The sequence below is a fragment of the Pieris napi genome, chromosome 15 (genome assembly GCF_905475465.1).
Source record: "Pieris napi chromosome 15, ilPieNapi1.2, whole genome shotgun sequence".
Lineage (NCBI taxonomy): Eukaryota > Metazoa > Arthropoda > Insecta > Lepidoptera > Pieridae > Pieris > Pieris napi.
In genome coordinates, this window is record NC_062248.1 from 1,041,183 (window position 1) to 1,066,423 (window position 25,241).

At 35.7% G+C, this 25,241-nt stretch overlaps 1 protein-coding gene across 1 annotated transcript in view; it reads right to left on the bottom strand.

The window, feature by feature from the left end:
- Positions 1 to 25,241, bottom strand: part of LOC125056607 (glutamate receptor-interacting protein 2) — a 202,522-nt gene that overhangs the window by 110,399 nt on the left and 66,882 nt on the right. The window contains exon 3 of the mRNA XM_047659793.1: positions 12,915 to 13,034. Within this exon, the coding sequence (XP_047515749.1) occupies positions 12,915 to 13,034 (120 nt within the window). The remainder of the gene's footprint in view (positions 1 to 12,914; positions 13,035 to 25,241) is intronic.

Here is a 25,241-nt window from a genome sequence, read left to right on the forward strand (position 1 = left end):
CTTCACCGTTCGAGCGAATATTAAATATGCACACGAAAAAAAATACATTCGTGAATAGCCGCGGTTCGAACCTACGACCTCAGAGATGAGATTTGCATGCTGACGCCACTAGGCCAACACTGATGCAAACGTATGAAAACACAAAATATGCTACACTTCGTATTAGATTAATGGTTTGCGGGAAAAATGAAGGAGAAACGCCACCTTACCGCGTGTCGTCATTTATTACCGAGCTCCATTATTGGTGATGTACGGTGGGTTTTCGCCAAATATTTGCGGAATGCAAACAAATTTCGACGTCGGATACTGACGAACCGGGAACTTATGATTTAAGAACCTCTAGGATGTTAAGATCAAATTAATTAATTCGTCCACAGTTTCGCTTCGTAGAACATTAATTTGGTAATTAATTTTCAAACATTTAGTGGCGTTTTAACCATTTATCGCTCTTTCTGGAAATGGTTTTCTGTATCTATAGGTCGTAAATTATAGGGTCGTAATTTTGGTTTACAATGCAATCTACACATAGAGCGATTAATATATTGAACAGCTGGTGTATGACTTCAAGATGGGTTAACACGCATAACGTGCGACGTCGATTAATTCATAATATTTGTTTGATTGAATAAAGTTTTTATACATCACTATGTGGAACCAACTGCCCACCTACTTCCGAACCAATTCGACTTAGGGTCCTTCAAGAAGAGAGCGTACCAATTCTTAAAAGGCCAGCAAAGCATTAGCAAGCCCTCAGGAAATGTTAGTGTCTATGGGCGGAGTTAAACTCTGTTACATAAAAAAAAGTGCGTGCGTACAAAGTACACATGTCAGAAGTGAAACTTCTTTGTAAATTTATTATTACTAAGTACCAGTATATGATCACTCCAAGTATTTGTATACCTATATTTGTGAATACAGATTACAAATTCAAAATATGCCAGATTCTATTTTAAAAATTACATTTCGTAAAGAGAATTTCAGAAATATTAGTATTTTAATTGTTTTTGCAAAATAATTTATTGAAATCTCAAATGACGAATAAAAAATATAAAATACTAATATTTCACAAATTCTCTTTACGAAATTTTAATTATAAAAAAAGAATTTCATATATTTATGTATATTGCTACGTTCGCCCTTTCTCACTCTCTCTCAAACGGTCTCAATCGATCTCTCCCTTTTCTTCGACAAAAACGGTGCACATCTTCGTGATGCTAATATTACTATTATTGCGTTTCATCCGTAAACATTTTACCCTAAAGAAGTTTCACTTCAAAAAATTAATTAAACCCTTCGTAATGAGTTCATTTGTTTTTGAAAAGTACTTAAACTAGTAACAAATGATTTACTAAATATATATTGTCTCACCGTAATTATGCAAATTCCAAAGCTTTACATAAGCTCAAAGTGAAAAGACAGTTATGAAGTTTCAGTAAACGCCTAAACAACTCAAATCGCAACACAAAGGTTAACCCAAATCTCAGGATCAGTCCCTTCTTAACAACGAGAATAAACAGCGAAGTTCAGAACAAATCCTATGACGACGTTTGAATTCGGCACGTATGTAACACATTAACGCTCTGAAGTTTGTATTTACTTGTCAAATTTCCTCGCGCTGATTAACTGAATACTAATTTTTATTAATTCAGAATGAACTTCTGATTCTAGTTTAAATGAGAAAATAAAATAAATCAGTGGCGCTACAACCTCTTTAGGTCTTGGCGTCAGATTTCTGAATCTGTTTCATAATAATTTTTAAGTCTAATAGGCAAGTAGGTGATCAGCCTCCAGTGCCGTATATATCATAACTATGCTATAATCATTAAAAAGTTGTTGCTTATATAATAAATAAATCAGTGTATCTATTTCATGATAATTTTTAAATCTAATAGGCAAGTAGGTGATCAGCCTCCTGTACCTGACACACGCCGTCGACTTTTTGGGTCTAAGACATGTCGGTTTCCTCACTATGTTTTCGTCACCGTTCAAGCAAATGTTAAATGCGCACATAGAAAGTAAGTCCATTGGTGCACAGGAGAGAACCTTTGACCTCAAGCATGAAAGTCGCACGCTGAAGTCACTAGGCCAATACTGCTCATTATCTATATCTATACTAATATTATCAAGAAGAAAGTTATTTGTTTCATTTCTCGATATTAATGTTAATAAAGTCTTCAAGTGTATGTCAAGGTTTAGTACAAGGGTCGTTTTTATTTGTAGTAGACATCGTAAATTTTATTTTTACTGCCTATATTTTAGTATTTTATATACCCCGTTATCCCTACATCTTCAAGTAAAATAAACTGCTTATATTCGTCTGCGTATAAGAACTAATAATTAGAAGTATTTGTTATTAAAAAAAGTGCGTTGTACAAAGTACACGTCTGAAGTGAAACTTTTTTGGCAAACTAATTTTTAAGTCTTAGACTTAGAGGGAGGGAAAATGAAGATATGTTAGGAATTTAATGAATTTAATTGTCATTAAAATAATTAAAGTGTCATAAATTAATACAAATTATATATATTTTTTTAAATTTATTACTTCGATAATAAAACACGTGGCATTTTAATTTACAATTCGTCAATTGAGATTTCAATAAATTATTATGCATAAAATATAAAATACTAATATTTCATAAATTCTCTTTACGAAATTTAAATTTTAAAAATAGAATTTCTATAAGGTAATTCGCCCTTATCACTCTCTCTCATTGGTCTCAATCGCTCTCTCCCTTTTCTTCGACAAAAACGCTGCACATCTTCGTGACGCTAATGTTATTATTGCGTTTCATTCGTAAAAATTTTACTCTCATGCGCCTAAAGCCCTCACTTCAAAAACTTTATTGTAACGACATCTTTCTTAGCACGAAAGCACAGCCTAGATTCGAAAGCAAGAACTCAAGAGTTGAGTGGCATGCTTAAGCTAGGCCAAGGTTGCTTAAATAAAATAGAATAGAAATGAAGTCAAATTTAAATTCAACCATTGCTGTAAATTAACGAATTTTAAATTTAATTCAACCATCAAACACCGCAAACTAAGTTGAATTCGACAATGGAGCCAGGGTTTATTGGGAATTAATAATAGGAAAGCTATAATTGCTTCCCCGAACATATTGTATAAGATATTAATATTCATAAATCAAGATGGCGGATCTTAATCGTAACCTGTTAAATGGAAGATCAGATTAGATAACAACGAACTTAAAATTTTGGATAGGCGCATATCATTTAGATTTCTTATGATTGATATTAAGTAATACAGGAATTGTCAAAGCTGTTTTTCAGGGCCATCTTCAACAACAAATCTAATATATAAAATTCTCGTGTCGCGGTGTTTGTAGTTAAACTCCTCCGAAACGGCTTGACCGATTCTCATGAAATTTTGTGTGCATATTCCGTATGTCTGAAAATCGGACAACATCTATTTTTCATCCCCCTAAATGTTAAGGGAAGTCCCCCTAAATATTTATTTTTTATTTTTAGATATTTTTTTCTGTTTTTATTTTTTTATGATACAGCATTAAAAATACAACCCCTAACTTTCACCCCTCTACGATCAACTCCAATTTTTTTATTATAAATTATATACATGGCAAAACGACGTTTGCCCGGTCAGCTAGTATTTTTATATTGTTTAAATTGGCTTCCTAAGAAATACTCTTAAAACATAAAAATATATAAGCAAATAATATTTTCCTCTGTTTTAATATTATTAGTGGATAAAGCTTCCTGGATAAGATCGTTTATAGGAAGGCCATCTGTTCTACGAGAAATTGATTTATCCAGTGTTAACATTGATTACTGAAACTTGTTTATTGTTTTCTTGTGTTCAATAAAGTGTTAGTAATGAAATTTAATGCAAGTTGCATTCATATATTTGTATAAGCAACAACTGAGCAGAATTGGCCTAGTGGCTTCAGCGTGCGACTCTCATCCCTGAGGTTATATTTGATACCCAGCTGTGCACCAATGCACTTTTTTTCTATGTGCGCATTTAACATTCGCTCGAACGGTGAAGGAAGGATCGTGAGGAAACCAGCTTGCCCTAGGCCCAAAAAGTTGACGGCGTGTGATAGGCACAGGAGGCTGATCACCTATATTCTAAGAGTACATTGTCTTCACATATAATTATTTAACAAATGTAACTAAATATTGTAAACCTATTTTAAAAGAGTAAGTGTGGAGTTTATTGCCCATTCTTCTCCACACGAAACTACCTTCTCGAAGGGGCAACTAGAATCTTCTTTGTATTTTTTTTTGACGTTCAAATGTGCCATTTTAGGTGGTCTAATTGAAATAAATGATTTGACTTTGACTTATTTGCCTTTAAGATTGACAAATGATCATGAAATAGATACACTGATTTATTTATTATATAAGCAACAACTTTTTAATGATTATAGCATAGTTATAAAAGTAGTGTAAGAAACTTTGGAATAGAAATGCTAAAACCTTACATAGATTATTATTTCAGATAGTTTCGGAGCTCCACAGCATCCCTGGATCAGATTAATAACGTTGAATGTAAAATTAGTTTGGGCACCGCGCCCCTGAGTCCCACCGGTGTAAGTAATAAATAATATTATATTGCGGTCATAATACTGAACCTTCGTTTAATTAGGTTATAATTTATTGTTGCTAAAAGTATGAGGATTCAAAATTCGTCTGTTCCTCATAATAAACTAAACTTAACATAAATTTTTATGATTTAATTATATCATTATACAGAGGATAACTATGCTATAGATAATAATTGTACTTTAAAGCAATTCGGATCACGCAAAATTTTCATACAAAACACGTTTTTCTAGAAATAAAGTAGACCATAATCTTTTCCAAGGATCTATTGGTCTACACCTTTTTTATAGAACGAACTGCAAGCGGCAGGTACACTTGATGTTGAGTGATACAGACACCCATGGACACTCTTAATACCAGAGGGCTCGCGAGTGCGTTGCCGGCCTTTTAAGAATACTACTACTAATACTTAAAGCCTTTTTGTGCCCTGTCCTTTGTTGTGTCCTTGTTTGTGGTGGGCTCGCGAGTGCGTTGCCGGCCTTTTAAGAATACTAATACGTGTTTGTAACGAAACATTCCAATATTCTGGAATTATAATTTTTTTTTTTTTTTTTAATATATCACTTTTCTACTCCCCTGCCATTGTGTCCAGGGACCTTTGCACATCACACGTCTCGCGAAAGACGCCCCGGCTACATCTGTAATATTTTTGTTAACAATATTCATGGGCGAGCCGGGACGCAATTCCTCGCGAGACCCGTTCTTGGGGTTTTGTTTGCCGCCTTTATATATTCCACAATTTTATCGCAGAACCGTTCCAGGCACGATCTGTGCTTAACATGTCCTGCAGGCCGTTACGGTCTACAGTCATCTGCATTTGTTGATCCAGGTCGTGCCTGGACGATGCGAATTATACATTATCACATGAGTCTTTAATAATTTCCAAATAATAACTGGACTGCTAAACATTAATAGAATTTAATTACAGTTATATCCAGTCTTCTACCACGCAACGGTTTCGAGTGCAATTTGACGTGAGATTTGTAAATCATTAATTTCGTTACCAGAATATCGGAATGTTAACTATTTTCACAAAGGCTGAACATCGAATTTAATGATTTCCATATAAATGAAACATTGAGTAACTTACATCATTATTTTATACCAATGATCTTTAATTATTATACTCATTATACGGGCGAAATGGTTTCGCAAGACCGGGTAATATTTATTTGTAAAAATGATAAATACAACTTTAAAAAGTATAAAACGATAAAATAATTAAAAAATATTTACAATTTTCTTAACCTACATAGTAAACATAATAAAAATTAATGAATAGAAAATTAAAACTTTAAAAAAAAAAAAATTTTCCTAGTGGGAGTGCCATGCTGTTGCCTTCGGGCTTCAGCCAAATGGGCAGGCACGACCGGGGCAGTACCACTGTCTCTTAGAAAACCGGCGTGAAGTGATGCAATAGGTTCGCCCTATTGTACTCGCGTTTCGTGCGGTGAGAGAGACTCCCGGAGCCCATCCCCCCCCCCCCCCATATGAAATATGAAGGCGCAGAAAAAAGAGAATCTACCCCAGGGGGGTACCACACGCGCTCGCGGTGGAGAATCCCCCTCTGGGCGTCCAACACCGGGACACTCAGCACCCGGTGGTGGACGCACAGGCTGCCCTTCGTATTCTGGGGGGGGCAACTCTGCGCTCAAAAACAAAAACAGTTATCGTTCTCGGGGCAAACGGAGCAATTCAACAAAGGCACCCCCGTCCACGCTCGCCGTGGACTTCACAAATGTTAGGGGGCTCAATTCCAACATCAACGCAGTCCACTACCATTTAGAGACTGCGAAGCCGGCCTTGCTCTTTCTTACCGAGACTCAGATATCCCCCCCGGCTGATACTTCCTACCTCTCCTACCCGGGGTACAAATTGGAACATTCATTTGTGCCGCGGGCTGGAGTTTGCGTGTACGTCAGAGAGGATATCTGTTCTCGTCGCCTCGGGACGCTTGAAGGAAGGGACCTATCTAACCTCTGGCTGCGCGTAGACTGCGATGACCATCCGCGATTCTACGCATGCCTGTATAGGTCCCATAGCGGAAATACCGAAACTGACCGACTCATTGAGCACATCCAAATGGCTACAGATTCCCTGCTCGAAAGGGTTCCTACCGCTGAAATCGTGATACTTGGCGATTTTAACGCCCACCATGCCGATTGGCTCGGCTCTGAAACCACCGATCACGCGGGAAGATCCTTTCACGACTTTGCTTTAGCCTGCGACCTGACACAAATGGTCCCTGCGATTACGCGAATACCAGATGTGGATGGTCATAAACCCTCTTTGTTGGACCTTCTGCTGACTTCACATCCGGAGAACTATCAAGTCTCTGTTGACCCGCCATTAGGTTCATCAGATCATTGTGTGGTCCGGAGTACTGTGCCTTCTACGCGCCCTTCACGGCCCCGCTTTATGGGTTGTCGCCGTATTTGGCACTATAAGTCAGCAGATTGGGATGGGATGCGGTCTTTCTTTGCGTCCTTCCCTTGGGGGCCTATGTGCTTTTCGCCGGAAGCTCCAGATTCCGTCGCCACCTCTGTCACCGAAGTGGTTCTGCAGGGCATGGAACTCTTTATTCCATTTTCTGCGGTGCCGATCGGTGGCAAGTCTCAGCCCTGGTTTAAACGTTCTTGCAAGGCGGCCTCGCGTCGAAAGCGAGAATGCTTTAAGGCATGGGCGGAAGCGGCGAAATCTCGTGATGCCAATACCAGCGAACTTAAAACAGCATATAACTCAGCCTCCAGGTCCTTCAAACGGGAAATCACTAAGGCAAAGTCAGAGCACATTGCCGGATTTGGCGAGAGATTGGCCCAACTCCCTTCAGGGACACGTGCCTTCTGGTCTCTCGCCAAAGCTGTCCAAGGGAATTTCTGTCAGCCCGCCATTCCGCCACTGCACAGGGAGGATGACTCTCTAGCCCATACTGCGAAGGAGAAGGCCGACCTTTTGGGCTGTCTCTTCGCGTCCAACTCGACTTTGGATGACCGAGGGAGATCACCACCGACCATTTCGCGGTGTGATTCTTCGATGCCGGAAATCACATTCCAGCAACGTGCTGTCCGCAAAGCACTTTCTTCCTTGGACATTCATAAGTCGAGCGGGCCGGATGGTATCCCCCCAATTGTGCTGCGTACTTGTGCTCCTGAGTTGGCTCCGGTCTTAACGCGCCTTTTCCGGTACCTGTACTCGCTCGGCACTGTCCCGAAGTGCTGGAAGACCGCTTCGATACATCCGATCCCAAAAAAAGGCGATCGCTCTGATCCGTCCAACTATCGCCCAATAGCTATAACCTCCTTGTTCTCCAAAATAATGGAAACCATTATTAATAGCCAGCTCTTGAGGTATCTAGAGGGCCACCAGTTGATTAGCGATTCTCAGTACGGCTTTCGTCGTGGTCGCTCAGCTGGTGACCTCCTTGTATACCTTACCCATAGGTGGGCAGAGGCAATTGAGTCCAAGGGGGAGGCGCTGGCGGTAAGTTTGGACATAGCGAAAGCCTTCGATCGGGTGTGGCATAGAGCACTGCTCTCGAAGCTTCCAGCCTATGGGCTTCCCGAGAAATTATGCGATTGGATCTCCAGCTTTCTGGCCGATCGGAGCATCAAGGTCGTCATCGACGGAGCATGTTCCGACCTTAAACCCGTAAACGCTGGGGTCCCACAAGGCTGTGTTCTATCCCCGACCCTATTTCTTCTGCATATCAATGATATGTTGCAACTTAGCAACATTCATTGCTATGCGGATGACAGCACTGGGGATACTCTTTACACTGGCCGGGCAGGTATTTCTCGGGCAGTTGTTGATGAGTACCGGAACAAACTTGTGTCTGAAGTCGAAACTCTACTACGTGGAGTCTCAGACTGGGGCAGACAAAACCTAGTCCAATTTAACCCCAAGAAGACACAAGTTTGCGCGTTTTCCGCTAAAAAAATACCCTTTGTCGCTACTCCTCTTTTCGAAAACACTCTTCTTAAAGCCACAGCCAGCATTGGAATACTTGGCGTTGACATATCGAACGACGTTCAGTTTCGCGGTCACTTGGAGGGAAAGGCTAAATTAGCCTCCAAAAAGCTTGGTGTGCTCAGCAAGGCGAGGCGGTACTTCACTCCGGGCCACCGCATGCAACTATATAAAGCGCAAATTCGGCCCCACATGGAGTACTGCTCTCACCTCTGGGCGGGGGCTCCCCAGTACCAGCTCCTTCCACTTGACCGTATACAACGCAGAGCGGTTCGAATCGTCGACGACCAATCCCTCTCCGATCGGCTTGATCCTTTGGCGTTGCGTAGAGATGTGGGGTCACTCTGTATCTTCTACCGCATTTACCATGGAGAGTGTTCAGAGGAGTTGTTCGGATTAATACCTGCAGCTGAGTTTCATCATCGGACGTCGAGGCAGAATACGAAATTCCACCCGTATCACCTCGACGTCCGCCGTTCCACAACTGAGCGTTTTTCAAGGCAGTTTTTGCCGCGCACCACCACTATGTGGAACCAGCTGCCCACTGAAGTATTTCCGAACCAATTCGACTTAGGGTCCTTCAAGAAAAGAGCGTACCAATTCTTAAAAGGCCGGCAACGCACTCGCGAGCCCTCTGGCATTGAGAGTGTCCATGGGCGGCGGTATCACTTTACATCAGGTGAGCCTCCTGCCCGTTTTCCCCCCGTTCTATAAAAAAAAAAAAAACAAAAAAAAAAAAAAACAAATTTAAAAGCTTGGACCCTGTGGCAGTGTACCTTTAACGCTGGCAGCATTACCTCGCTGTATGCGATACTTATTCGTTGAGCGTGGAACGCACCAGCTCTGGGGTCACCTGTACTATCACCATCCACCAACTTAAATCTTTAAGTAGTGCCTATGCATTTGAACCCCACAGCCCAAGAGTCTCTACTCCAAAGGGAACAAATATAAATAGATAAAAATAAAACACTCATTCCACATAAATGGAAACAATAAATAAATACACCAAGTCCTAGCTGTCCCTTGATGATTACAGAAATATATTATTTCAAACTTGAATATCACAATAGAGATTGTGTAACATATTACTCGTAGCTATTTAAATAAGAAGTAGTATATAAAATTTATGAAGAACATAGGTTACATTTATTTCTTCATTTAAAATCTAATGTCAAACTGTGCGAGGAGGTGCTTATTAGTGCTAAAATAATCAAAAGTTTTTTTTTATATAGCACGGGGGGCAAACGGGCAGGAGGCTCACCTGATGTTAAGTGATACCGCCGCCCATTCTCAATGCCAGAGGGCTCGCGAGTGCGTTGCCGGCCCTTTAAGAATTGATACGCTCTTTTTTTGAAGGACACTAAGTTACTAAGTTAAATTAAGTTCTTGTAAAGGGGTTTCTGCTATTAGCGCAATTAACACTTCATACAAATGAAGTTCGATAGTCGGCATTTCTTAAATTCAAATATCGACGTTAAGGAAAACAATATTGCTTGCCACTTGCACGTTATCTAACTTACACAGCTTTTAAGCTAACATTTATAGAGATAAATCTTAAAAGTATCCACTATTTATCTCTATCGCGAAGCTACTGGCGAAATCAAACGAGCTCACTAATTAAAATACGCAGTCAACAAGCTCCAACTTTCACATTATCCACTCTCATCCAAGCTATTCAAAAACTGTAAAAACAATACTTAAAAAACTTGTTAAACCGCAAAACGTAATCCCAAGTACAGTTATGCAGAAAACTGTTGTTCATAAACGCTCGGTTACTCGCCATTTTACGAGCGACATCGTGTATTTTTCTCTCGGTTTTAAAGTCTAACTACAAACGTATCTCGACAGCTGTGTCGTGTTAAGTGTCACGGATAAGTGTTGCTAGAAGTGACTTGTTTAGGATTGTTTGGCGTTTTGAACAGTGATGGAGTGCATTGATTAAGTTTAGGAGACGTATGTACATAACTTTTAATAAGTGAAATTATTAATGGAATACGCTTATAACTATAAAATAAACAGTATTTAAGATTTTATTGACCTACATAGTATTAATAAAAACTGTGGTAGTGCCTTTGTTTTTTTTTTACTTGTTTTTTCATTAAATTAAAAAAAAAAAGTTTTTTTTATTATTCACTCACTTGCGGAACCAGTGAAGTAACCAAATAACAAAATAATTCCGGTTTAAAAACTTCAACAGAAATTTTATTCATGGCTCAATAACATCATAAAACATCAGTGGTACTACAACCTATTTAGGTCAGGGCCTCAGATTTCTGAATCTGATTCATGATCAGTTTTTAATCTAATAGGCAAATTTTTGGGTCAAAGATATGTCGGTTTCCTCACAATGGTTACCTTCACCGTTCGAGCGAATGTTAAATGCACACATAGAAAGAAAATGCATTGGTGCACAGCCAGGAATCGAACCTACGACCTCAGGGATGAGAGTCACGCTGAAGCCACTAAGCTTCAATTTCAATTACATACCAGAATTAATTGCAACTACAGATTCAGGTACAAATATAAAATATAAAAGGTGTGCGCCCATCACGCCTTCACTTGGTTAAACGTGTTACTAAAACGAAATCACCTTACAATCTTTATACCCAAACATAAATCGCCACCACATCCAGACTACAATATCTATGTATAACCACACGCAACTATTTTTATTACCTCCGGCATACAAATTTAGCCTCCCTCCTGGCGTCGCGATACTAATTGACGCTTTAAATCCATCCTCGCCTTTGGACGACTAAATTATTTTATTTGAACGTTATGAGTTATGCGCGTGAGTGTACTCTTGCTTTTCCTGTTTGAGGGCTTAATGTTATATTGGAAATGCAATAAATAATGAATGTCAAATTGGATTTATTTAGATGACATGTTGGTGTCATATTAATTAATTCAGTGTATAAATATGTATGTGTAGAGCAGTGTTGGCCTAGTGGCTTCAGCGTGCGACTCTCATCCCTGAGGACGTAGGTTCGATCCCCGGCTGCACCAATGGATTTTCTGTCTATGTGCGCATTTAACATTTGCTCCAACGGTGATGGAAAACATCGTAAGAAAACCTGTTTGAAGAAAACCCGACGGCGTGTGGCAGTTACAGACTGATTACGTACAAGTTGTTTATTAGATTGACAACTAATCAATAAATAGAGTACAGAAATCTGAGTCCCAGACCTAATAAGGCTGTAGAGCCACTAATAATAATAATAAATATGTAGACGGCGTATAATGTTAAAATTCAATATTTGATTCTCAGATAAATATTAAATACGGTTTTGTTTTGAATTCTTTTAACCTAGGTGGTCGCATACCCATGGCTTGAAGTCAAAGTCAAAAAGAAAATTACATTAAATGCTTCTAATTTTAGATTTACTGCCAATTCTCAAATCAAGGGCGTAGAACGGAAGAGAAGAACTGGCAAGAAAGCGGGATATCTCTGACCCAATTACAAAAAAAATCCATCAATAATTGTTGGGTTTACGTTACATAAAGGTAATAAAAAAAATGTGTGCGTGTACTAGGTGTACCAACGTAAGAAGTGAAACTTCTTTTGACCTAGTTTTTCGAAAAATAATCTACTAATAAAGTTAAATAAAGTTTAACAAAAGGCTTTTTTTATCATAGACATGAATACAAATACAATTATTTCATTTTACCTTATTACTAGTAAGATTATTACAGAATTTCATTAATTGTAATAGAATTATTACTATCATTGTTATCGTTATTATTTATTTTTGTTATTAATGGCTTCGAATCTCTTCGGATCAACCGTGGTAGGGACAAGAAAAAGATGGCGCGTAACCGAAAAACGTGACGATTTGCTATAAAATTTCACCCATACGTTGATAAAAAATTCATTCTAACGCCGATAAAGAAGTTTGACTTCAAAAAGCAACATGGCGCGTAACCGAAAAACGTGACGATTTGCTACAAAATTTCTCCCATATGTCGATAAAGAACTTTCATTCCAACGCCGATAAAGAAGTTTGACTTCAAAAAGCAACATGGCGCGTAACGGACAAATGTGACGCGTAACGAAAAAATTTTACACAATTTTTTTTTCCAACCCCGATAAAGAAGTTTCACTTCAATAATAAAATAAAGGCCTAAAATATTGCACTAATCTAAAGCCAAGACTCATATGGGGTTATGTAGCTTGTCAATATGTCCACGCTTGAATCAAAAGACGTCGACTAAATCAACCCGACAACCAATAAATATGTAAATTTGTACTAGATCCAACAACCCTCGAGTTTCAAGAGGTGTGGGTTGATTTTTGTAATTATATTGCACGGGATACGCGGAAAAAAACATTGTGAAGTTAGATCAATAAATTAGATTTAATATTATCTTACCTGCCAGTTTAAGCCCGATCCGCTTTCCTGGAGGCTTGATTAGTTCTATGTGTGTTCTACGCAGGCCTCGTTCAGTGCATAGCCCGGAGTCAGTTGATAGTGACGTCTGCGATTTGAACACTGTAACAATTAATTCTATAAATTAACAAATAATACAAAATTATTATTCAATATTGCTACTAATGATTGTATAAAGACCTTTTGAACTTTTGATCAATCCCATTATTCATAAATACTCTGCAGCGCCGTATTTGTTACCATGGTTATGTAAATAAAAAAAGGGTTTCTTTCATTTGACAACAATTCATTATAATGTAAGATTTGCGAACCCTTTAAGTATAAAATAGATATAATAATATCTATATATATGTATTTAATTAAAAATAATATTAACTAAATTCCATCCAAAAATAACAATTCGCGTGTTTGTTTTGTGGGCATTACGGGTGATTAATGTACACAAATCTTTTAAAGCCGGTGCGCTGACATTTACCTCTCTGTAATAAACTCTTAAATACACGTGGCAGGTGTAAGCAACACATCAATACTATAAATTGAAGATTTGACCTTCGAGTAGGTCATGGGACAGATGCATAAGGTCAGCTCTCATGTAGTTTCTTGCTTTATCGGGATTTATGATCCGCATAAATTTATCTAAATCTCAGCAAAGTACAAAAGTTGAATCTTTTTAATGACGCAACAGTTTTTGTGTGAGTGATTTGATACAGATACCGGCAAACATTTTGAACAAATGGGCTTGCCTGCGCAGAAGCGGTTTTTAGGTATCACTGGCGGCGGAAGAGTGACGTGTCGATCGCGTGATTGGTAAATCACGAACAATCCGTTGACGTTTATGTCCCGCGCGTCCCGTACGATGCGCAAACTTTACCCCACTCCCTCGTTTATTGCTCAAGAAGTTTGCCGGTATCTATAGGAATGTTTATATAGTAATTCTGCACTGTTTACGCATACTACACGCGATTAGGCCGAGGTAGCCGTACTACTCTGCCGTCAGAGAGAGATACAGTTTAAACTCCAATGGAGGGTTTTAAAGTTACAGTAACAACTAACCGATACGTAACAATCATCTTGTGCTCTTTTAGAATCCAACAAAATTATTTCACGCGCAAGTATTAATTTGTACAGTTACAACATTGTTAAATATTTATTACTGCTTGCAATTATAAAAATAAGGCTAAGTTTTTGAAGAAATAAAGAAAGAACCTTATTAATATTTCGAATTATGAAAGAAACAGTCTGCACACTTGGATTTTTTAAAAACTTTTTCCTGTTTCGACACGAGTGATTCTTCACTGACATTAGAGAAGTATAACAAATCGTGATTCCTAAGTGGGCCATGGGGCAGATACATAACGTCAGGGGTTTGATGTAATAAAACTCGGTAGCTACATTAGATTTCACTAAATTTTATCAAGATTCGTTGAAGCGTATTCTTATACAATATGATATCACATATATACACGGCGCTTTTGACAACACATTTCAATATATCTCTTATCTGGATAAGGAAATATGATTAATAAGTAATATAAAACCTGAAATATGTAAGTAAAAAAGTAAAGTACGTAATCAAAAACGTGTATTTTGTTTAACAATCTTGTTCGTAATCAAAAACATATATTTTCTTTAACAACCTTTGGTTTATTATTTCCATGATTTAGGGTTAGGGAAAAATAGCAATGTTATTATTCACTATCTACATCTTAAATAATTTCAATGTAGTTGAAGAATTTTTTTTTTTTTTTAAGACAATTCACACCAATTGACCTAGTCCCATGCTAAGCTGGTGAAGCTTGTGTTTTGGGTACTAGGCAACGGATATACATACATGTTATAGATAGATAGACATATAAATACATATTTAAACACCCAAGACCTAAGCACAACACCAAATGCTCATCACATCGATGTTCGTCTCAGCCGGGGATCGAACCCGGGACCCATGGATTCGCAGTCAGGGGTACTAACCACTAGACCAATGAGTCGTCATTAATTCTATACTGATGCCTGACATTCGTCACATTTATATAATACAAAATTAAAAAGGCAAATCTACTTTTAAATTCACTAAGTCATGTTTCAAGCAAAGGCTTTTACCAAATTGTGCTTTCCAAAAGCAAATGCACTCGACATTATAAGAATATCCAAGCTTCGAGTATACCTACAGAATTTTATGGATTTCCTATGGTATATAGAAACCTATTTAATCATAGGTCCACCTAGATTTTTCAACTGTATATACATCCCAGCATTCCATTTGTCCCTCCTATCCGGAGAACGCGTTTTGGCCAAAACTCACTGATGCCCAGATTGAACATTCTGATAAACGAGCTGGGTCTGGATATCCATAGATGCTTCAAAATCTACTTTCGTTTAGTTTTTGATAATTCAAATGTTTTATTTTGTTTAATTTATTTTTTCTATCTCTTCGTGTATGTTATTTGTCTATAAGTACTTGTCACATTAAAATTTGTATTTTATTTTTCTTGTACCAATGTATTAGTGTGCATAGTGTTGGCCAGCTTTTATAAATAAATACATAACAATATATCCGTAACATCTATTGTGTGATCAGTAGAATATTATAAATATCATCATTTGTGTATTAATTTTCGCCCGTGGATTTAGCAAGACTTGCAACTTTTTTAAAAATAATGATGGTTTGGTTAATTAATAAATAATACACCTAAAGGGAATCAGACAATCTTTACTTTACTTCTTACATAGGGTATAGGCGGCCGGGAGTCTTCATTATTTAACACGAAAAAAATTAAATAAAGTCTTATGTTAGATTAGTATAAAATGCTCAGTGTAAATAGCTCTCTATATCAGACAACTAAACCTGAACAAACTTATATTAAAGAAGTAATTAGAATCCTAATTCAATGTATCAGTAATATTATTCCCATAGAAGCGGTTGCTTATTAAATTTACCAATTATTCCTAAGCGCATACTAAATTGCTAGATGGTCAGCGTAACTAGGTTAGATTAGATTGCATTATCGCCTCAGAATATTGATTTCCGATGGTCTGGAGTGGCTAAGATTATTGGTTTAATTCTAAATATTAGCATAAGATATAAGTCACAGATGAGCGAATAAATGATTACCGAACAAATGAGCATCAAGAAAACCTAAGTCTAAGACAAAGCAATCTTTAAATCCAAGATCAATTATTCTCTAGTTTTTCCTATTATTAAATATTTAATGGATTATCAAACATTAGACATTACTGTTTAAACATATATAATATATATATATATATATATATATATATATAGGCATGTATGGGATCAACCTTCTCTGCCTATCACACAACGTCGACTTTTAAGTTTAAGGCAAGCCGGTTTTCCCACGATACGATGTTTTGTTTCACTGTGCGAGTGAGTGTGCACATAGATAGATAGTCTATTGGTATACAGCCGGGGATTGTACTTATGACCTCAAGGATAAGAGTCACACGCTGAATTCACTAGGCCAACACTGCTCATGATACACCGAAAACTTAACTATTTTTGGGAACATCCGTACAAAATGCTTTCGGTATTTGCGTTAATTTTTTATGTAAAGATAACCTTTAAATATTTATTTATGAAAAATGAGTGTACAAATCGCGGAAAGCGATCAAAACGTTTACAGCATAGTTAATGAAAGTAATTTATTCAAATCATGGCAACATTGCATGGACTTGTCAAAATGTTCTAAAAACATTATTAATGTTACGTATTTCAGCTCAAGCAATACATATCACAAACGTGAAAAATCCAGAATAAAAACGTGACCTAGAACTGAAAAATTCTAACTGTATACAGATTTAAATACATACTTTTTAACTGAGCTCTCTTATGGTTTAAACCTTTATTTGTAAGTCGTTAGCGAAACTCGACATTTCATTTAAAAGCAGGATTACTTTTTGTCTGCTCCTAATTTGGGAACGGAAAACTTTTTTGTAGTATTGTTTTGTATTGTCGTAAGATGATTGATCGAGTTATAAGGGTTTACATTCAACGGGAAAATAGTATTAATAACGGTTAGCAGTTATTATTATTATGACGTTAGTTAAAAGTATAAAGAATCTCTCGAAAGAATAAATATTAAAATAAAAAATCCATTTATTTTTTGCAAAATCAAAGTAAACTCAATCCTATTACAATTTTTATTTGTACTAATATATATTCTCATATTACTTTATAGTACTTTAGTGTTGCAATAAATACTTAACTTTTGTTGCTGTTTGGATATTTATTAACTATTTGTTGCCGCAAACATTTATATTGATAACAAAAGATCTTGTTTTTAATTGCCCAATAATGTTGAAAATGAGACGTTGAGAAAGAAAAAATCATACCCATTTTTATAACATTACTAGCTGACCGGGAAAACGTCGTTTTGTCATGTATATCATTTATAATAAAAAAATAGGGGTTGATCGTAGAAAAGTGAAAAATAGGGGTTGTATGTATTTTTTAATGCTGTAAAATAAAAAAATAAAAAAAATTATCTAAAAATAAAAAAAATTGGGGTGGACTACCCTTAACATTTAGGGGGATGAAAAATAGATGTTGTCCGATTCTGAGTTATACCCAATATGCACACAAAATTTCATGATAATCGGTCGAGCCGTTTCGGAGGAGTTTATTTTATATATTAGATTATTGCACGGTGTTATATAAAATAATGTACCTGGAAGTCTATACATATCAATAATAATCTGATAAATTCAACGAAGTGAATTTAAAAGAAAAGATTAGTCGTATTTATGAATATTAAAAATAATGTTTGCCTGTACATAAACACATTTTAATTGCAATATTTTAACTGTTAAAATATTTTTTGATGACAGCCGTAAAGAAAGCAAACAAAAGTTAAATGTCCCTTTTATTCGTATGCGCGTCACAAAAACAGAAAAACAATTCATTTCCAAGAAAATGTCTTAAACATTTGTTTGCAAATTAATGATATCTAAGTTCCTGAGAAGCCTTAATTCACGTAAACAAAATCTCTTTGGAATAAAAAAAATATTCTTTCTAAAGATGCGTACAGACTATATAACATAACATGTTATACAACATTGCTATACAACATGTTTCAGATAATGTGGACACTGAATGTTATAAAACATGTTATTTATGGACGAACCCAGCATCTACGTTTTTTTGTTTTTCTTTTGTTATTTAAAATGGTTATATAACATTGTTATATTGCATTGTTATTCTAATGTGTACAGTGTACACTGTACAGTATTGTTTTATGTTATAATGTTGAATAACAAGGTTACATAGGGTATGTTCCGATATACACTGCGAGTACTGTATAGTACTCCCACTGTTCAAAAATTCGTTCCGCTATGGACTGCCAGTATACAGCCGCAGCGTCCTAGGGAAATATATGACGTCGCAAATCCCCGCTATACTTCTACTGCGAGCACTGGCGTTTTCGAGGTAAGGTACTCTCGCAGTGCTTTGATCACGTGATCAATCAAAACCACTTGAATGCCTAACGGCTGATATAACTTACAGTTTAATAACAAACATTTAAAATTCTAACTTACTGTCTTTGTAGTATTAATTCAATTGACAGTTAATATTAATATAGATTTTTTTAATGCGATAATACTCCAATAATAGTTTTTCTTGTTGAATTGAAAAACTTTGATGCACTCATTTGAAAACTGTGTCGAAAGCTGGCTATAGAGAAACGGTTTCACAGTATACTAAATTGACGGTACTCTATACAGTGATCGCAGTGTATATCGGAACATACCCATAATGTGGACGTGTTATAAAACACAAGTTATATAATATGTTACATAGTCTGTACGCACCCTTAGATATGATTGATATTCTTTTATTTCAGTTTTATTTGAGTTTTTCTTAATTCTATTTCTTGTGAATTAATAACTATAACTATACTTACGTTAGAAAGGTATATATAATATACCATTTTCAACATAACAAGTTATCGTGCTCTCAGAACTGTACAAAATATTCACGAAATGGATGTATCCATATTTTTTATTTTATTGTTCATATTTTTTATCCAACCTCAGAACTGACAATTATAAAACAGTTTAGGATGTTTGTCTTAATTCAGTCTTTAAAATTGTTAAATCACGTTTAAAACTATAAATATTTTTATTAATACAACATAAACCAAATACTGAATTACTTAATTACTTATTGATAAAAACCGCAGATTACCAAATCGAAATATTTTGTCTATTTTGTAATTTTTTTTTTGTGAAACAGTTTTCACTTATCTGTCTCTTGCCATCACTTTACAAATGCACAAGAGGTAAATAAGAACCTGAAATCATTCCCTAATGCCTGATTTTTTTTTGATGAATATAAAGTGAAAGTTTTCTTTAGAAACAACTCTTTTGTTTTAGCTAAAATTTTCAGTCTTCTATGAAAATCTAGAGAGCCCTAAACGCCCTTGTAATGTTAAGTAGCCTCCTTTTAGGACGTCGAACCTGATCTAAGTGGCTCTTAAAAATCCTTTACGTTCATAAGAATATGATTTTAAACTACGTTATACAAAAATTAGTTTTTTGTTTTTCATATATATTGAGATTAATTTAAATATCTCTTTTATCACAAAAATGTCGAATTTAAAAGAGATGTGTCCTAAATAAATATATTCAAATTGAGCTATTTATTTGGCTAATAATCTACTTTCAAAATTCATAAACGGTCGACTGCGTATAGAGAGAAAACATTATTCTTGTAATTCTCTGTATCATAATATAAAAGTAAATATTTTCATTGGATCATTAAAAAAAACTACTACAATATTACTTTACCTTGTCTTCTTTGCGAACACAAGCCTCTCTAAAGGCCCCGGGTTCACTCTGGACCCCCTACCTACAAATGGCCTCACGCCTACGACCTGCAAGGTAATCCACCCCGCAATGGCCTGAGCCCTTTCGAGCTGTCAAGGCCTTTAACGCGAACAACGAGACTCCATTCCAAAAAAAAAAGCATTTTAATCAATTCGGTACAGTGTACTGTCTACCACAGTACAATCACACAACTATGAGTATATTTCACAGCCAACTAGCTTAATTAGCCGTTCAATTAACAGCCTAGCCTTTTAACTAATCGGCGCCGTTTAACTAGCGGCCTGAAAGATGTTCAGCCAGTTGATTAAACAGCTAGGCAAATGACTTGGATCGATCATGTTTCATTACTTGCCTAGCCTGTTGACTGTTAATTTAAATTTAATTCCACTTTCTGCTACTCTCAAACTTGAAACGAAACTCTTAAAACTGTCAATATGGCATCGGCAAACCACCACTTTGATGGTGTTTTCCAAAATTTTATGAAAAAAAAAAGAAGTACAATGGAAGAGCGTAGTGACAATGATAATGTGAATTTGACTTGAGCAATTTAATTTTATAAGTTATATTTTTTATCTCATATGTTTATCTTTTTTATTTCTGCCAAATAATGACTATCGTACGAATGGCCTAAGCATTAGCCTAGCAAGTTTATTAAATGTTGTAACAAACGCGCCGTTTAGTTAAAAGGCTAGGCTGTTAATTGAACGGCTCATTAAGCTAGTTGGCTACGACATATATATATAAATAAATCTTCATAAATTGACCATTCCAAAGGCGGAGAACAAATGGAACCTGGTATCCTAGATGTCACGACCCTCTTAGACACAAGGCCATTAATAAGAACTACACAATACGAGATCCTTACAAAAACAATCCAAATAAAACTTCCACTCATAATTAATGTCGCGACGTCACATCCGGTAAACGCGAGATTTATGGACTAAGGATTCTATGAAATTATTTTCTTGAGATTTATGCGTAGATGGACCAAATAGTAATTAACTATACTATAATTATTTTTATATTACAAAATATTGTTCTATATAATAAAATGTATATAATTAGAGGAAAACAGATATCTAAGAAAGAGAAAGAAGAAGAAAGGAGGTCTACACAAAAAGACAATATTTTTTTGATTCCGCGAGTACTAGATAAATTAAACTAAATTTTGTTATGTAACGAAACAAATGCTTCTCAGTCGAAAGTTAATCACAATAATCAAAGCAGATCATAAGAAACTAACGCAAGTTATTAATAACTGCAGAATCGTTCTCACGGCCAGGAAATCTCAAATGAATTCCCATAATTTAATATGAAACCGTACATCCACTGACAAACTCTGGACGACACTTTATTGACTGCACTTTGAAGTATGAGATAGTAAGGCTAAATTATAATGAAGACTCTCCAAATGCAAATACGCTATAATAATAAACGCAATAATATATACTGGCGTTCTTGCCGCTTGGATATTTATTTCATTTAATATGTAACTATATATATGGTGTCTTAATCACTTTGTAATATCTATAATATAAAAATGAATCGCAAAATGTGTTGGTAAGCGCATAACTCAACAACGCCTGGACCAATTTGGCCAATTCTTTTTTATAATATTCCTTGAAGTACGAGGATGGTTCTTACGAAGAGAAAAAATAAAAAAAATTGAGTGAAAAAGTTTAAAAACAACACTTTTCTATATTCCCATACAAAAATATTCGTATAATAATACTTAAAAGTCAATTTGAACTTTAATACCATAGCATAAAGTTCAAGTGTTAGTGGAGGGGTTCCGGGAAGGTAAATTTTTATTTTTTGACATAATATATTTGTTGTCTTATTAACTTTCTTTTTTTTATCTTACTAGCTAGACCGGTGTCCCGAATAGCAGAATAAGTATTAAAAAAAAAATAAAGAATCGACTGTTAGGCGGTACGATGTTCGCCAGGCCAGCTAGTTGTTAATAGTTTTCGCAGGTTACAATATCAATTTCCTACCGATACCTTCCTTTTTATCAGGGATACTGTAGAAATTTAATCGGTCCAGTAGTTTTGATACTTTTCAATGCAAATAAACAATCAAATCTTTCCTCTTCATAAAATTTGTGTAGAATGAAAATTTAATAAAATCTAGCCAGAGCGCTCGCGAGTGCGTTGCTTTTTATTAAGCCGGCCAGCTATTGATTCTAAGGCTAAGAGTTCGTGTAAAACAGCAGTTTGCTGTGTATCGTTTCTAAATGTATTAACAACTTGAAATATATAACTGATTTCGGGATATCAATGCTAACTACAGTCATTTCCATGTTTCGAGACTTGTGTTCATATAAAAACTGCCACATCAATACGTAACCCGCCTACTCATTTTTTTAATGTTCAATAAAAAAGCGTATGTAGCTAAAAACTTTCCGTGAATAAAATAGAAAGCTTAGCTTATAAACAAAACTTAGCGGAGCAGCGTTACACTACGCCGTAAAAATGACTAGATTACACTTTTAAAAAATATGTTGCAAAAATGTTGCTGAATTTATCTTCAACGGGAACACGCTTCATCACACTACTGTGTAAAATGAAAACAGAGTATGCGTTAGATCGTCGGATGGATGCTAAAATTGGAAATGTTGTGAAAATTTAACGAAAACTTATTCCCTTAGCTAAAGAATAAAACTGGTTTTGAGCGTTAATGATAGTAATGAATATCTTTTAAGAAATTAGCAGTATTGGCCTAGTGGCTTCAGCATGAGACTCTCACCACTGATGTCGTAGGTTCCATCCCCGGCTGTGCACCAATAGACTTTCTTACTATGTGCGCATTTAACATTCGCTCAAACGGTGAAGGAAAACATCGTGAGCAAACCGGCTTGCCTTAGACCCAAAAAGTTGGCGTGCGTCAGGCATAGGAGGCTGATAACCTACCCACCTATTAAATTAACAAATGATCTTTGATGATGATACAGAAATCTGAGGCCCAGACCTAAAAAAGTTTGTAGTTGATTTATTTTTGATATTATTTTAAGAACTATTAACTAACTATTATTATTTTAACATATTAAATAATTCCCATGAAAATAAAAAAAAAATACACAAACACAAGCTCCGATTCTGGCCTATTATATCGCAATAGGCTATCAAATAGTCGTTAACAAATTAACGACAAATCACTAGATGCCTCAAAGCTTTTGAGATGTGATGTTACCGTCACATACTTTCCATCAGCTGGATCTAAAGAGTGACGAATGAAAAATCTGTTGAAATGGGGGCGACAAGAAAGTTTATGCAGACTGTTAAAATACGGAAAGTCGCATTTAGTATATATTTTAATTGAAAAGCCATTTCCAACCCATCAAGAAGCCTTTTTGCTGAAGGAAGTTATCTAACATAAAATGCCATTATTCATTACTCCGTCCAACAGTACGCGGTTTCTATTGTATTTGCACAAATAGATTCAACCATGATTCTTTCATTGGAGAATGTTTTATTACTTTCTCATTTCAAAGGTTTTATCTATAAATGTACTAAGTAAAAATATTGGCTTCCATTTATTTATTTACTTATTTCGTAATCCTACAGCTAACATTAATGATATATAATAAAAAACAGTTACACTGAAAATATAGCCAGAGATGGAATGCATAATACATTTAACTAAGTGGTAATTTGGCTGTGTTGTGTGATGGTGTAAAAGTGAGGGTAAGTGTGTGATGGTGTGTATGTAGGGTATGCTCATGATGGAGGTGATTTTGCGCTATTTATTATTTATGATAAAAAATTGGCACAGTTAAATATAGTTCATAAAATCGATATATTAATTGAATAAACGTATTTTGGTTCTTGTTGGTGTATGTAAAGTATGTTTTAAGAACTCCAGTTCTACAAAAAACGGGCAGGAGGCTCACCCGATGGTAAGTGATACCGCCGTACATCGACACTCTCAATGCAAGAAGGCTCACGAGTGCGTTGCCGCCTTTTAAGAATTGGTACGCTCTTTTCTTGTAGGACTCTACGTCGAATTCGTTTGCAAATACTTCAGTAGGCATCTGTTTCCACATAGTGGTTTACCTAATTAGATTAAAAATGGGTTTAATTAACGGGTCACATTTTGCATACATCCTTCATATGGCTTAAATAACTATTAAATTAATGAACAAATCAAAGTAGGGTTGATAAACTTTTACATACAAACAAATTAATTAATATAATACCACAAATTTAATTAATTTGAGGTAATTGGACTAAACTTTTTGGCGCAATATTCAACAAAATATGTATAAATCACATATCTCATTTCGTATATTATATGATTATCCAATATATTTAAATCGAGCATCGACATGACTTTTATTAGTCGGGAAATAAACTAACATACAAACATACAATACAGTCACGAAATTTAGCTTACTTTCACAGCCTAAATAGATGTATGATAGTCTTAGTTCTTTTTTAAAAATAACCTATTTTCCTACGTTTAAATTAGTAACAAAATCAAGTATTTTAAATAAATATAATTAAAATAGTCTTCAACAAGTTATTGAAGCATTAACTAAAGTGACAAAACTCGTGTGGAAGCGCGCTCTTCACTAATTTAGAGAATTCCAAATTGTGCTCACATCTGTATGCAAGTATGTGGTTTATACCGAACATGGAAAATATGTTAAGATATTGAAATACTTAAACTTTCTGCTTTTGTCTCGATTTCACTATTATTCATGTTTTCAAATACCACTATACTAATAATTTTAGAAGCATTTGAGATGTGGTATTATCGTGGCGTTGTTCGTATAGAGATTCAGAAGGTCTCTTGAAAAAACTTATAAAGAACATTAAACAACGGAATATTGCGTACCTTGGCCACGTGTTGAACTATTACCGCTACCACCTCCTTCAATTAAATATAATGGGTATAATCCAGGTTAAACAGCGTGTCAGTAGAAGGAAAAAATCATGGCTTCGCAACGTTAGGGAGTGGACGGGTATTGCGATTGCAGAAGAGTTGTTGCATCTGGCACAGGAAAATATAGCCAAAAGAAGAGAAGAAACACCTTTTTGTTTTAGTTTCATAATAAACCGTGTAGCATCAGCCTCCAGGTTCACCCGCATGGGTGTATTTTGACGATTAAATTAACAATTGTCATATTTCAGAAATTTACTATAACTATAACTTTGAGCTTATCTCGTTCACACAGACGCAGCCGGGGTACTTGTTTATAACATGTAAGATTGTTTGTTTATGTATTGAATCGCCAAAGGGCAATGGAGCATAGTCGTTTCATTCTCCAATGATATTTATCGGCCAGTTGCTAGTGTGTATATTGTGCCTTATTTTATTATGTATATTGTTCAATATTAATTCGGTCTTATGTAGTATTATAATATCGTAGCCATTCGATTCAGTTAGGTTACTTCCCGCATAAAATTATTATAATTATTTAAAGTATTCTATAGTTTATGTGGTCGCATCATCCGGCTGATA